This window comes from Podarcis filfolensis, assembly GCF_964270895.1.
Source record: "Podarcis filfolensis genome assembly, chromosome: 15".
NCBI lineage: Eukaryota > Metazoa > Chordata > Lepidosauria > Squamata > Lacertidae > Podarcis > Podarcis filfolensis.
The window spans coordinates 33055936-33068767 of NC_139618.1; the positions used below are offsets into that span (position 1 = coordinate 33055936).

Here is a 12832-nt window from a genome sequence, read left to right on the forward strand (position 1 = left end):
TGCCCCTTCCCTGTCTAGTGAGAAAGAAAAAGAATGAGTCATCTCTACCCTTCATTGCACCTTCTTGAGTCACCTTTGCTCCCACTGTCACATCACCTGAATATTCCAGGCTTTCAACAGTCTTTCAGTGAGTTTTATGAGATCTAGATTCAGGGCAACCCACATTGACAGCCAGGGGTGAGGGAGAAATTTAACCCAATGGCGAATCTTTCAACTTCACATTTCCCAAAACATTTTCACAAACCAAAACACAGCCATCCAAAATTCACACCTATGTGAATTTTGCCATTCAGTTGCCCAAACAATGTTTGCAAAAATGTATATACAGTGGTAACTCAGGTTAAGTACTTAATTCGTTCCAGAGGTCCGTTCTTAACCTGAAACTGTTCTTAACCTGAAGCACCACTTTAGCTAATGGGGCCTCCTGCTGCCCCCGCACCACCAGAGCCTGATTTCTGTTCTTATCCTGAAGCAAAGTTCTTAACCTGAAGCACTATTTCTGGGTTAGCAGAGTGTGTAACCTGAAGCGTATGTAACCTGAAGCGCATGTAACCCGAGGTACCACTGTACTAGAGGAAAGCATGTATAACAATGAATATCTTAGTGGAAATGACGTGCGTAAGTGCCTTATATTGAAGGGAAATATGTACACATTAGTCAAAACTGCATACAGTGGTACCTCGGGTTAGGTACTTAATTCGTTCCAGAGGTCCGTTCTTAACCTGAAACTGTTCTTAACCTTGAAGCACCACTTTAGCTAATGGGACCTCCTGCTGCTGCTGCGCCACCGGAGCACGATTTCTGTTCTCATCCTGAAGCAAAGTTCTTAACCCGAGGTACTATTTCTAGGTTAGCAGAGTCTGTAACCTGAAGCATCTGTAACCTGAAGCGTATGTAACCCGAGGTACCACTGTGCAAAAAAAAAAAAGTGTTTATCAGGATAAATTCACACTAAAATGCAGGTGGCTTTCCATGAGAATTTTTTTTTAATTGCTGCAGAAATGTGGAGAACTGCATTTGAGACTGAGAAAATGAGAACCTGGGAGAAGCAAAATTTACAGCTCCTTCCATCCCCACTGACAGCTCTACTTACAGAATTCTCATTGAAAATCCATAATATCCACATATGCCTCTAACACTCCACCGTCTGGGGTTGGGGGGGTGGACCTGAATAGTACATGTTAACTTTAAATACTAGTGCTAGAAAGCCCTACTACACATTAGATAGATGCTGCTGGACGAGGGAGACTCTTGGGAGCTGGTGTGTTGCCCTCTAGAGGCTGCTGGACTCCAATTAACCCTGACTGCAGTGAAAGCTGGCCCATTAAGGCAGGTGGGGCATGGCCCCACCAACCTTGGATTCCTCCACGTCCTCCTGCCTTCTTACTTACAGCTGGGCCTGGCCGTCAGCCTCCTCCTCCTCTGTCTCAATGTGTCCCTTGCAGAACTCAGCAGGGAGCAGGATGGAGACACGAATGTGTGAGCTCTGCCTGTGGTTGCCTTGACCTTCTGTTGGCTACTGTCCCAGTCCTAAAAGGGAACCGGCCACCACTGCCTAGCCTGCTTGGTCAATGGTCAGGGATGATGGGAGTTGGAATCCAACCACACATGGAAGACACCATGTTGGCTACCCCTTGGAGTAGATACTCAGCCATTTTGGACTAGATAAACCAGTGGTCTCATTTAACGTAAACTGGCTTAATGTGCTACTAAGAGTACATTCTGATAAAGGCGAGAGTCATCAAGCAATTTGGAGGGTGATTCGTGAGGGTATTTCAAACCTCAGTGCCTCTTTGTCAAGGTCAAAGGCACTCTGTCAAAAGGTGCCTCCCTCTCGTTGACCAGTCATGGGCTCTTTGTTCAATTCAACATCTATCTGTTCATTCATTCATGCTCATTTTCTCTTCCCTCAGAGCCAGTCACAAGACTTTCAGCTCTGGAAGTCAGAGCACAAAGCTTTGGGGGGATGCAAGAGGCTGTGGCCTGTTTCAAATGCTTTTTAAAAAAGGAAGAAGATTAACCAATGCTGAATCTGCTTTGGTAGTGTTTGCTCCTGCGTTAAGTAGTCCATTTGTATGCTGTTGGCATGCCAGCAGTTCTTTACAGAAGTTCTTAATCTCCCCGCAACTCCCAGCAGCAGAACTCTGGCCAACTGTGTTTCCCCTGTGTTTCCCCTTTGTACGACAAAGTCTGTCCTCTTAGGAGCCATTTAAGGACTCCTATAAAGCCATTAAGTTGCTCTTTGTTTCATTACGAGAACATCTGAATTAACTGAGCAGCAAGGGAAATGTGGTTACATGCATACATTTCCAACAGGTGGGTTAAAAAACAAACTTGACTCTGCTGTAAGGGGCAATTCGCTGTGAGCAAAGGTTGGATAACCCTAGGCTGGGATGTCTGACTGTCAGGGTTTTCATCAGGTCACAACCCTCACCAGGTCTGCTTTGAGTCCTCCTTGAGTGCTTTTCACTGGCTGGAATGAGTCCTTGAACTAGACCAGTGGTGTCCAAACTTTTTTCAAAGAGGGCCAGATTTGATGAAGTGAAGGGCCATGAGGGCTGGCCAAAGGGCCGACCAAAGTTGTTGATTTTTTTTGGGGGGGGATTTGTTGTTGTTGTTGTTTTAGGATTTTACTCCAGGAAATAAACTGCCACGGGGCTGATTAAACTGACCGGCGGGCCGCATTAGGCCCCCGAAATGGACTTTGGACATGCCTGAACTAGACTAATGCCTCCTGCTTGCCTGATGTGGGTATGGGGTATGTGGATATAGATGCCTCTGAATGTTCACATGCTTGAGAATGTAGCCAATCACACCAAGGTAAGACTTGCATTTGCTGCTCCACCCATTTTTCTCTCTGGCTGTGCCCACCACTGGCATGGGTAACCTAGGAGGCTGAACAAAATAGGATGGCCCCATTTTCATTGGGGAAATGTTGGAGGATATGAAATAGGGTGTCCCTATTTTCATTGGAGAAACATTGGAGGGTATGGAATAGGATGTCCCTATTTTTATTGGAGAAAGGTTGGGGTGTGTGGAACAGGATGTCCTTATTTCACTGGATAAATGTTGGAGGATATGGAACAGGATGGCCCCATTTTCATTGGGGAAATGTCAGAGGATATGAAATAGGGTGTCCCTATTTTCATTGGAGAAACATTGGAGGGTATGGAATAGGATGTCCTTATTTTATTGGAGAAATGTTGGAGGGTATAGAACAGGATGTCCCTATTTCATTGGAGAAATAAATGTTGGAGGGTATGGCATAGGACGTCCCTATTTTCATTGGAGAAACATTGGAGGATATGAAATAGGATGCCCCTATTTTCATTTCAGAAACGTTGGAGGGTATGAAAAATGTTCCCTACCCTGAGTTAAATAAAGAAGCAATGCAGATGCCAACCATGGACACTAGCATCTTGTTCTTAACCAGCTACAGAAAACATGGCCTAGAAGCAGAAGTATCTTCCTCAGCTCCTGATGGCTAAATAGTCAAGGATCACCACTAAGAAGCTAGGAAGCTGCAGACCATTGGTCCCTCAACCTCAGCATTGCCTACACTGACTGGCAGCTGCTTTCCAGGGTTTCAGGAAATGGGGAAACGGGCAAGGTTTCCCAGCCCTGTCCGAAGGCTGCCATTACGGTCCTCCCATCACTAGGAGGAAAAGCACTTATTTGACTTGAGCATGTGGCACATGTCAGTAGTAATATGAGGCAGCACATGAAACGTATTTGCAGCCTCTTCTCTCCTGCAAAACCTGCCCCGATCTCCTCTGCAACCAAATGTATTTCCAATAGAGCAGCCAATTATGGTGTAATTGCCCATAAATTTAGAATGACACCGATATTAGTTCATGCACAGATCCAAGGACAACGTTTTCTCTTCATAAATGTGGGATTCAGCGGGCAGTGAAAAGGACAGAGTCAGCTGATATTGCCCTAATGGATTGATTTACGTTCCTGGAATGATAATTGTCCATTTACTTAAATAGCTGGGCACTTGTTCAGAGAGGCCCGCTCTATTAAGTGGAAAACTCTCTCTTCCAGCAAAGCATGGATTCTCAGCATGATTTGTAGCTTTTTAAGTGCCAAGTAGGTAGAAAGTATGGCTGGAATTCGTTCCCACCAGAACCACCAGCAAAGATGATCCATCATACCAGTGCCTGAGGATAGTATGCAAAAGCAGGTAGGTTCTCCTTCTCGGTGCCGGGGGGCGGGGACTGGGAAATTTATCTGAAGCACCTGGTGACACTGGAAGATGAGTCAGCATGGAGCGGCTCTTGATACAGCTGCAATGCTCTACCCATCAAAAGGTGCACAGATACAGGAAGGAATTCCTGGAGCCAGGCAGAGCCTGCCCAGGCTCCATCACTACAGGGAGTTGTGTGAGTCACAGTCTTGTGAGCTCAGGGCATAACTGTAAAGGGACCTCTGACCATTAGGTCCAGTCATGGCCGACTCTGGGGTTACGGCGCTCATCTCGCTTTATTGGCCAAGGGAGCCGGGGTACAGCTTCCGGGTCATGTGGCCAACATGACTAAGCCGCTTCTGGAGAACCAGAGCAGCGCACGGAAACGCCGTTTACCTTCCCGCTGGAGCGGTACCTATTTATCTACTTGCACTGGCGTGCTTTTGTTTTTTTGTTTTTTAAAAGATATTTATTGAAATTTTCAAAAAAGAAAAAGAAAAAAAAACAAAAAAACAAAAAAACAACAAAAAACACACACATATAATTACAGTCCTTTCTTTCAATAACATATTTCCTTGACTTCCCCACACCTCCCCTTCTTGTATTCCAATTCCATTTTTAGTTCAGCAAGTTCTTATCCCCAAATTTTACCTTATTATATTTAAATCCTTTTGATTAACCAATTTTAACATAAACCTCAATCTTTATACATCAGTACTTATTCTTAATATCTTTTCTAAGATCGACCCCAATTCCCTTTCACGAGTTCCCCATTTTAATATAAGTAGCAGAACAAAGTATATAAAAACAAAGTATAATTGTACAGCCTTTGGATACCCAAAACCCCACTCCCCGCCTTTCCCGGTTTCAAGCTCCAACAAATGTCCATCAGTCTATCTGCTGTCAGCCTGGTGACCTCACATCCGAGGCTCTTAAATCTCTCTCAAGTCCTCTCTGCCGGTTTTTTTGGTAGTCCTTAATATTAAACACCAAATCTCGGAGAAGCTCTGACCCAATAAGGTCCATGCTTCTTCCAGCCAGACCTCCATATTTAAAATTGTAGTCCAAATCTTGTTTCTTACTTCTTTTAAGTCCAAATGTCCCAGAAACTCCAGCTTCCACTTTAGACAGATTTGTAATCCATAAATCTTCAGATCTCCACATGAGGAGATCTCTCCATTCCTCATTCTTCCATTCAAACCAGATTTTCATAATCTCATTCTTCTTTTCCTTTATATCCATCTTAGCAGGCCTCAGGCTCTCCTTAATCATCTGCGGCATTATAGCTCCTCCTTCCTTTCCCTCTAAATTATCATGTATCTCTTTCCCCATTTTCTCAAATTTTTCGGATTTCTTTTCTTGTTCAGCTGCAAAAAATTTTTGCTCAGATACAAAATCTTTTTGTTCTGATACAAAGACTTGAGTCAAGTCCCTTCCAGTTTCAGCAAGTTTATTTACTTTTTCATTCAATGTTGTAATATTTCTAGCCAAAACATTGCTTTGTTCTTGAAATTTTCCCAGACGAAGAAAAATCTTTTCCAGTTCAATCTGTATTTTTCCACTTACAGCCATTCTGTAATGTCCCAGAGCCCCCTCTAGAGGAGTTCTGGTTACTTAGTATTTCTTCCAGTTCCAATCCAAAGGTCAAACTTTATTTTCAACAATTTGTTACCTGAATGTAACAGATATAACCAGCAGAGGCAACAATAACAAAGTTCTCTTTTTTCCCCAGCTTTGACAGCTAGTTTGACAGCTGTCAAAATCTTCTATGTCTCTTCAACAGGCTCTCTCACGGATCGCTCCCGGGTCCTGGGGGGGGGGTGGCAGTTCCACTCTCAAAATTAGCTCTTATCCTCCAGCAAAGTCACTTATACTGCCAAAACGTGAAATTAATTACTTTTATCCTCTCACGAAGAAGGTGTTCTTTCAACCTTAGTTATCTAGTCCTTGCTTTAAGATGTTTACAAAACGGGGAGACGGACTTCCTCTTTGCGCCTTCCCCGCTCGTGCCAAATCAAAAAAGAAATTTTGAATCCAATTTCCGTATTACTCATGGGTTGTTACTTTTAGTCCAAATGTTCAAAGGAAGAAGTCAGCGCTCTCCGACCATGGCATGCGGCTTCACTCCGCGGAGACGGGTAAACAGCTCTCAGCTCCGCGCCGCTCACCCCCGGTCCGTTCCGGAGCCTTTAAAAAGGCTCCTTTGCAGCGGGGGGGGGCGCAAATGGAGCCCGCCGAGCCTTCAGCTCACAGGCTTCCCCACCTGTGATTTTTTTCAGGTCCCCGCTTCACTGTAGCGGTAGAACCCTAGCTCCACGAAGCCGATTTCCTCTGAAGATCAGAGGAAATCCGCCATTACGGTCTCTGGCACTGACCGGAAGTCGCACTGGCGTGCTTTTGAACTGCTAGGTTGGCAGGAGCAGGGACCAAGCAACGGGAGCTCACCCTGTCACGGGGATTCGAACCGCCAACTTTCTGATCAGCAAGTCCTAGGCTCTGTGGTTTAACCCACAGCGCCACCCATACATAACTGTACTTGATGCTAATCGCATCACTTGCTAGCATATCTTTGGCTTTTCTTTATTCAGCTACAGGTAGAGATACCCTCTTTTTTATCAGGACATTAGTGTACAAGATGTGAAGTTTAGGCTCCACCCCCTTATGCTACAGGTAGGGGTTTTTTTGGGGGGGAGCTCTCATGGGTGCCAATGGGAACTCTGTCTTTTTTTCTAGACTGAATTGCAGCACAGGGGGTCTCTATGGGGGCTGCTACAAGGAAGGATTAAAGGTCCCCTCTTTGCTTTCTGTGGACTTGATAAAATGAACTCCCTCCCCGCATCTGCAATTACAGAAAGAGAAAAGCACTGATGGGATTGCGAGGAAAGCAAATGGCACCATGTGAACTTAGGATCTCAAATAACAAGTTCTGGACCCCAACAAAACATTATGCAAGTAGCCAGGGCTGCACAGACACCCCCTCTCTTGTGTAGCAGGGGAATAGCAGTCTCCTAACTCCCAGCATCCTTAACAGACTACAGTTTCCAGGATTCCTTGGTGGAAGCCACAAGTATTTAAAGTGGCATGATACTGCTCTAATTGTATAATGCAGATGGGGCCTTAGCAGTGGATTTATTTTTCTTTAGGTTGTTCTACTATGCTTCTCCAACGCTGCCACGTTGTTGCTGCCAGGGGCAAGTAAAAAAATTAACCAGAGCATCTGTGGTACTAAGCAGGGCTTCAGCAAGAAGTTACTGGATATGCACGGATTGGAAGCGAAGCCGTGTGGCCTCCTCAAAACTTTTGCAGGCACCAACAGTATCAGAAGCAGAATTCCATGCGGCCACCCCAAGAGCACCAAAAGCGCAAATAATCATGTATGCAAAATGAAAAGGATGTCTGGAGGGACTCTATGGTAAATCACAAAGGCGTTTCAGATCTGCTCTTACACTGGCTGGGTGCTGTGATCTTGGGGAGCTTGAAAACCCGGAGGGACGGGAGGAGGAGGAGGCAACAGACCGGTACTGTTCTGCGAGGCACTGCATTTTGAGAACTTTGGGGAGCTGTACGTTTTCAGCACCTTTTTCATCTCCCCTGTGGAGGAACACAAGGAAAAGAAACGGTTAGTCATTTCTGACTCAGACCACAACCCCACAACAGTTTTCAGATCCATGGAGGTAGACTCCTCAATTAGCCAAAATCATGTTTCACCCAGGGTGTTATTCGGTTGTTTTTGTTTTGATTATGTCTTTTGTGTTTTTACATTGTGATTATATCTTGTGAACCACCCTGAAACCTGTTGGTAGTATACAAATTTAATGTTGTTGTTGTTATTATTATTATTATTATTATTATTATTATTATTATTATTATTTCACCAGCACACCTAATATGAACCATGACAATTCCTTGTTTCATGTTCTAAATTAGTGCAATTCTCATGGGTTAGGGCAGGGGTGAGTAGTTTTCAGGCTTTTGGGATCTACTTAGCTTTTTACTAGAACCTCAAGATTTACCAACCAAAACCAAGCTCAAAAGACATACTATTAGAATAAAAGAACTGGGTTCCTCTGAGCCTAGGAACTGGCTCTTGTCTAGCAATAAATCTAGATCCACCAGATTTATTGCAAACTGGTACCAATGGAGCCATCCCATCCCTAATTTGAGCAGAAGTGTGCATTTGGCATTGTCATCTTAGGAGCTATAGTGTGCCTATATAGGCTCTACGGTCCTTGCATCCAATATGGGGAAGAAAAGAGCAATCTCTCCCCCTCTCTCTCTGGCAGAAGCAAGGCCATCAGCAGAATTGCATCATTGGCCCTCTTATAGGAAACTAGAAATAATGTTCTCCTTGAAAGTCTCATTAGGCAGCATCCCCCAAGCCTTGCATATGACAGCCAGATCCAATTCAGATTAGGGAAAACTTAATGTGTCCATCAGGGGGAAAGGAAAAGGGGAAAAAGACCAAGATAAACATTAACTGCCTGACAGGATCTCTATGGACAAATTGATCAGGCACTTAGTTTCCTGAGCTGCAGGGATGTGGAAAGGAGATTAAAGCAATAATGCTACCCAACGTCTATCACAACCAACAGGAACGTTCCCTCAAATTTCGCTGTTTTTTTCGCAGGTCACAGCAGCAAAGAGGGTGTCCAGGTCGACATTTGTTTGCGAGTTCTGCTAATGTTATTCATAGATGCATGAGGAGGGCAGGAGAGAGAGAAGGAGTCCATGCTACAATTTATTATCCATCACTATTTTTTTGCTGCACTCTCTCTCTCTCTCTCTCTCTCTCTCTCTCACACACACACACACACACTTCTCAGTCACATCAGTTTCCCACATTATTAACCTCACCTCCAAGACATATTGTGTCAAGAATAAACATTTGCGTTCTGTACAGCACCTAGCACCTAGCTGAAAGGAATCAGGTTCCAGTTGCTGGGAATCACACTCGGCAAAAGTGCTGTTGCAGTCTGGTCCTTCTTATGAACTTCCCACAGGCATCTGAAACTAGATGGGCCTTTGGTCTCCTCCAGCAGAGCTCATATTATGCTCTTTTCATCTCACATGTAATTACTTATGGCCTTTTAGGCCCCAAGCACAGGTGCATTTTAAACACTTTAATTATTGCTCAGAAATCTTCTTGGATCATTGTGTTGCCACCACCCACAAGTCGTGCTAATCCTCCTTGAATTGCCACAGCATCCATCCCACATGGGGCAGAAGAGATCCTTCCTCTCCCCTACCTCAGAGGCGGACTCACAGTGTCCTGCAATTCAACAAGAAACCTTCAGGCTTAACCTGTTATCATTGTCTTCACTGCCTCCCCATCTGTTCTTCCCAAGGTCAAGGGAAAGCCTTATCAATTCCAACCGACAGGAGAGACGCTGAATGGCAAAGGAAAACTACATGGGTTAAAGTCAGGGGTTGGCAACCTAAGGCCCATGGGCCACAACTAGTCCACAGAGGTCATTTAACCGGCCCACGAGCCACCCCCAAACCAAGCTGCCCACTAAGTGAGTCCCAGCATGCTGCACTAAACCAGCGCAGCAAGGAGACTCACTTCCGCGGCGCTGGAAATCATGTCTGCACAGATGCAGATGCTGGAAATCACAGGCACGCACTCTCATGCTCATGCACATGCACATGCGCAGTCCAGCCCACAGAGAGATCTCTGCTGGAGTGAACTGGCCCAGGTGAGGTAAACCTTGCCGAGCCCTGGTTAAACTGATGAGGTTTTCCCACCACATCTCAAGTTGGACAAGAACATAGGAAGTCTCCTTATATTGAATCAGGTCCAAAGCCGGCTCAAGACATTTTGCTGCCTGATGCAAAGGGACAAGATGGTGCCATCTGTTCCACCCAAGGGCAGCAGGCTAGTTTAGGGGGTGCAGGTCAATCAGTACAGCACAAATAGCTCCATCCTCCAATAGAGGGGAATGCTTCACCCCAGAATCTGCCACCAGAGGAGATTGGCTCACTCTGCCTAATGGTAGGGCCAACTCTATTCAGACCATTTGTCCAGCTCTCTCTGCATTGTCAACAATGGCTAGCACTAGCTTCAAATGCAACTATTTTTTTACCCCAACTGGCAGATCCCAAAGATTAAGCTCGGGACCTTTTGCATGCAAAGCAAGGGCCCTACCACCGAGCTTAAATTAAACTGTGAAAAAGCTATTTCCAAATCTGTACAACTCTATGGGGAAGAACAGCAGCAGGAGCCGAAAAATGCACATCAGAACAAATTAGTTTACAGGTGACTAAACCTCCCCACCACCACCACACACAAAAAAACCCCCACAAAAAACCAAGAAGGTTGAAATGTAATTGAAATAGCCCCATGCCATTAAGCGATCTGAACACTGAAAAGAAACACATTTAAAACCACATTCTTGTCTTTCACACTTGCTCACCAACAGCAGAAGGCAAGCTTTTAAAACCAGACTTTAAGTGGCATGTATGAACTCTGTGCTGCTAGCAATCAGAGAACTAACTTTTGGCATCTTGTTATATTTCGGTTCTCCCTGGACTGTAACATTGGGCAATGCTGCGGCCAGTGATTGTAGAGTCCAGTGGGGAGATGGGCTTGGGGAAAATTGCATGAATCATATGCTTCCCCCACGTAATGTAAAATATTGATCTTGAAAATGGGCGCACTGGGGACAAGGATTCAGTTTAGCTTTCATTCCCAACCTGCTATTTTTCTGTGTGGGGACATCTCTGCCCACCCGCCACCACTTAGAGAGGAATCTTCAAAACAATCAAGCTCCCACCTGCAACATGAAAACTGGTATAATCCACGAGATGCTTCATCACTTGCAGATTCTAGGGTCCCCAACTACACATACATTTAAAACAGTACCTTACCACTTTAAATAGTCAAGCCACTCCTCCCCCCATGAATCCTGGGAACTGTGGTTTCTTAAGGGGGCTGACAGTTGCTAGGAGACCCCTATTCCTCTTACACAACTACAATACCCAGAGTTTCCCAGGTAAGGTTAAAAAAGGGGGGCAAAGGACCCCTGGACGGTTTTCTCCAGTCAAAGGTGACTCTGGGGTTGTGGCGCTCATCTTGCTTTCAGGCCGAGGGAGTCGGCGTTTGTGTGCAAACAGCTTTCTGGGTCATGTGGCCAGCATGACTAAACCGCTTCTGGTGCAACAAAGCACTGTGACGGAAGCCAAAGCGCACAGAAATGCTGTTTACCTTCCTGCTGCGGCGATACCTATTGATCTACGTGTGCTGGTATGCTTTCAAACTGCTAGGTTGGCAGAAGCTGGGACAGAGCAACGGGAACTCAACCCGTCATGGGGATTCGAACCACCAACCTTCTGATCAGCAAGCCCAAGAGGCTCAGTAGTTTATACCACAGCGCAACCCATGTTCCTAGATCCCAAGGAAGACTGATTGACTGTTAAACCACTATGGCAACTGTAGCTCTCTGAGTGGAACAGGGGTCTTCCAAACAACTATTGGTACCCATATCAAACTACAGTACCCAGTATCCTTTGGGTGGGAACCCACTCCTGTTTAAAGTAGTATGGTACTGCTTTGAATGTATAGTGCAGCAGGGCCTGAGTTGAAGATATAAGCTGGCCTTACACAGTTCAGGACCTCAGGACCTCCAGGATCGCCTCTCCCCATATGAACCGACCAGGATCCTGCGCTTGTCATGTGAGGCCCTTCTCTATGTCCCCCATCCCAGAGAGGGCGGCAACAAGAGAAGAGGCCTTTTCTGTGTTGGCTCCTCAATTGTGGAATGCCCTTCCCTGAGGCATTCCTGCTTACCCAGACCTATGGCTATGAAATAATCTATGGTCTGTGAAAGTGTGGGGGAGAGGACTGTGTTGTTGTTGTTGTTGTTGTTGTTGTTATTATTATCATTATTATTATTTATACCCCACCCATCTGGTTGGGTTTCCACAGCCACTCTGGGTGGTTGTTTGTAGTGACTATTTTTAGTATTAGACTACTTTAGCATTAGTCAGTATGCTTTTTATCATGCTTTTATTATTATGTTTTTTATCATTGATGCCCTGTAATGTATTTTTAATGTTGTACACCGCCCTGGGATCTTTTGATAGAGGGTGGTATACAAGTGAAATAATAATGATAATAATAATAATAATAATAATAATAATAATAATAATAATAATAATAATGGCATCCAGGCCAGGCAGCTGTTCATGCAACAAAAAACCCCTGTCGTAATCCATACTTTGACAGAAACCCTCCAATTCCTCTCTTGTCCCCTCTCCACAATGTCCAATTTACCCACATAGCCTCTTCCTTGCAGACCCTGCCTCATGAATAACTGAGAAGGATTTATGGGCATGGGGCACCAGGGAGAGGGTGCAGTGGAGGCCGAGCGCACTGTTTGCAAGGGGAGGTGTCCTCGGCAGTCCCGCTGCCTCATTAAGCTTTCGAAAGGGGCTTCAAAGAAGAAGTCTCTGTCCTCGAGAGCCAGCTTGCCGACTGGAGGCTCATCTGGCAACGAGGCTCCCTTAATAAAAACAATGCAAGCAAACCTCAGAGGCACATCCGGGAGAGAGCAGAGATTTACCACCAGAGCTGGCCATAAACACACAGTTCAGGCTCAGACTAATAGTCTTATCTCTAGCTCAGGGAGCCCTCGAAAGCCAAAC

General features: G+C 45.2%; 1 protein-coding gene across 10 annotated transcripts in view; it reads right to left on the reverse strand.

The window, feature by feature from the left end:
- Positions 1-12832, reverse strand: part of ROBO4 (roundabout guidance receptor 4) — a 104713-nt gene that overhangs the window by 27878 nt on the left and 64003 nt on the right. For all 10 annotated transcript variants that reach the window (XM_083588362.1, XM_083588356.1, XM_083588355.1 and 7 more), the window contains exon 16: positions 7636-7780. In XM_083588362.1, the coding sequence (XP_083444488.1) occupies positions 7636-7780 (145 nt within the window). The remainder of the gene's footprint in view (positions 1-7635; positions 7781-12832) is intronic.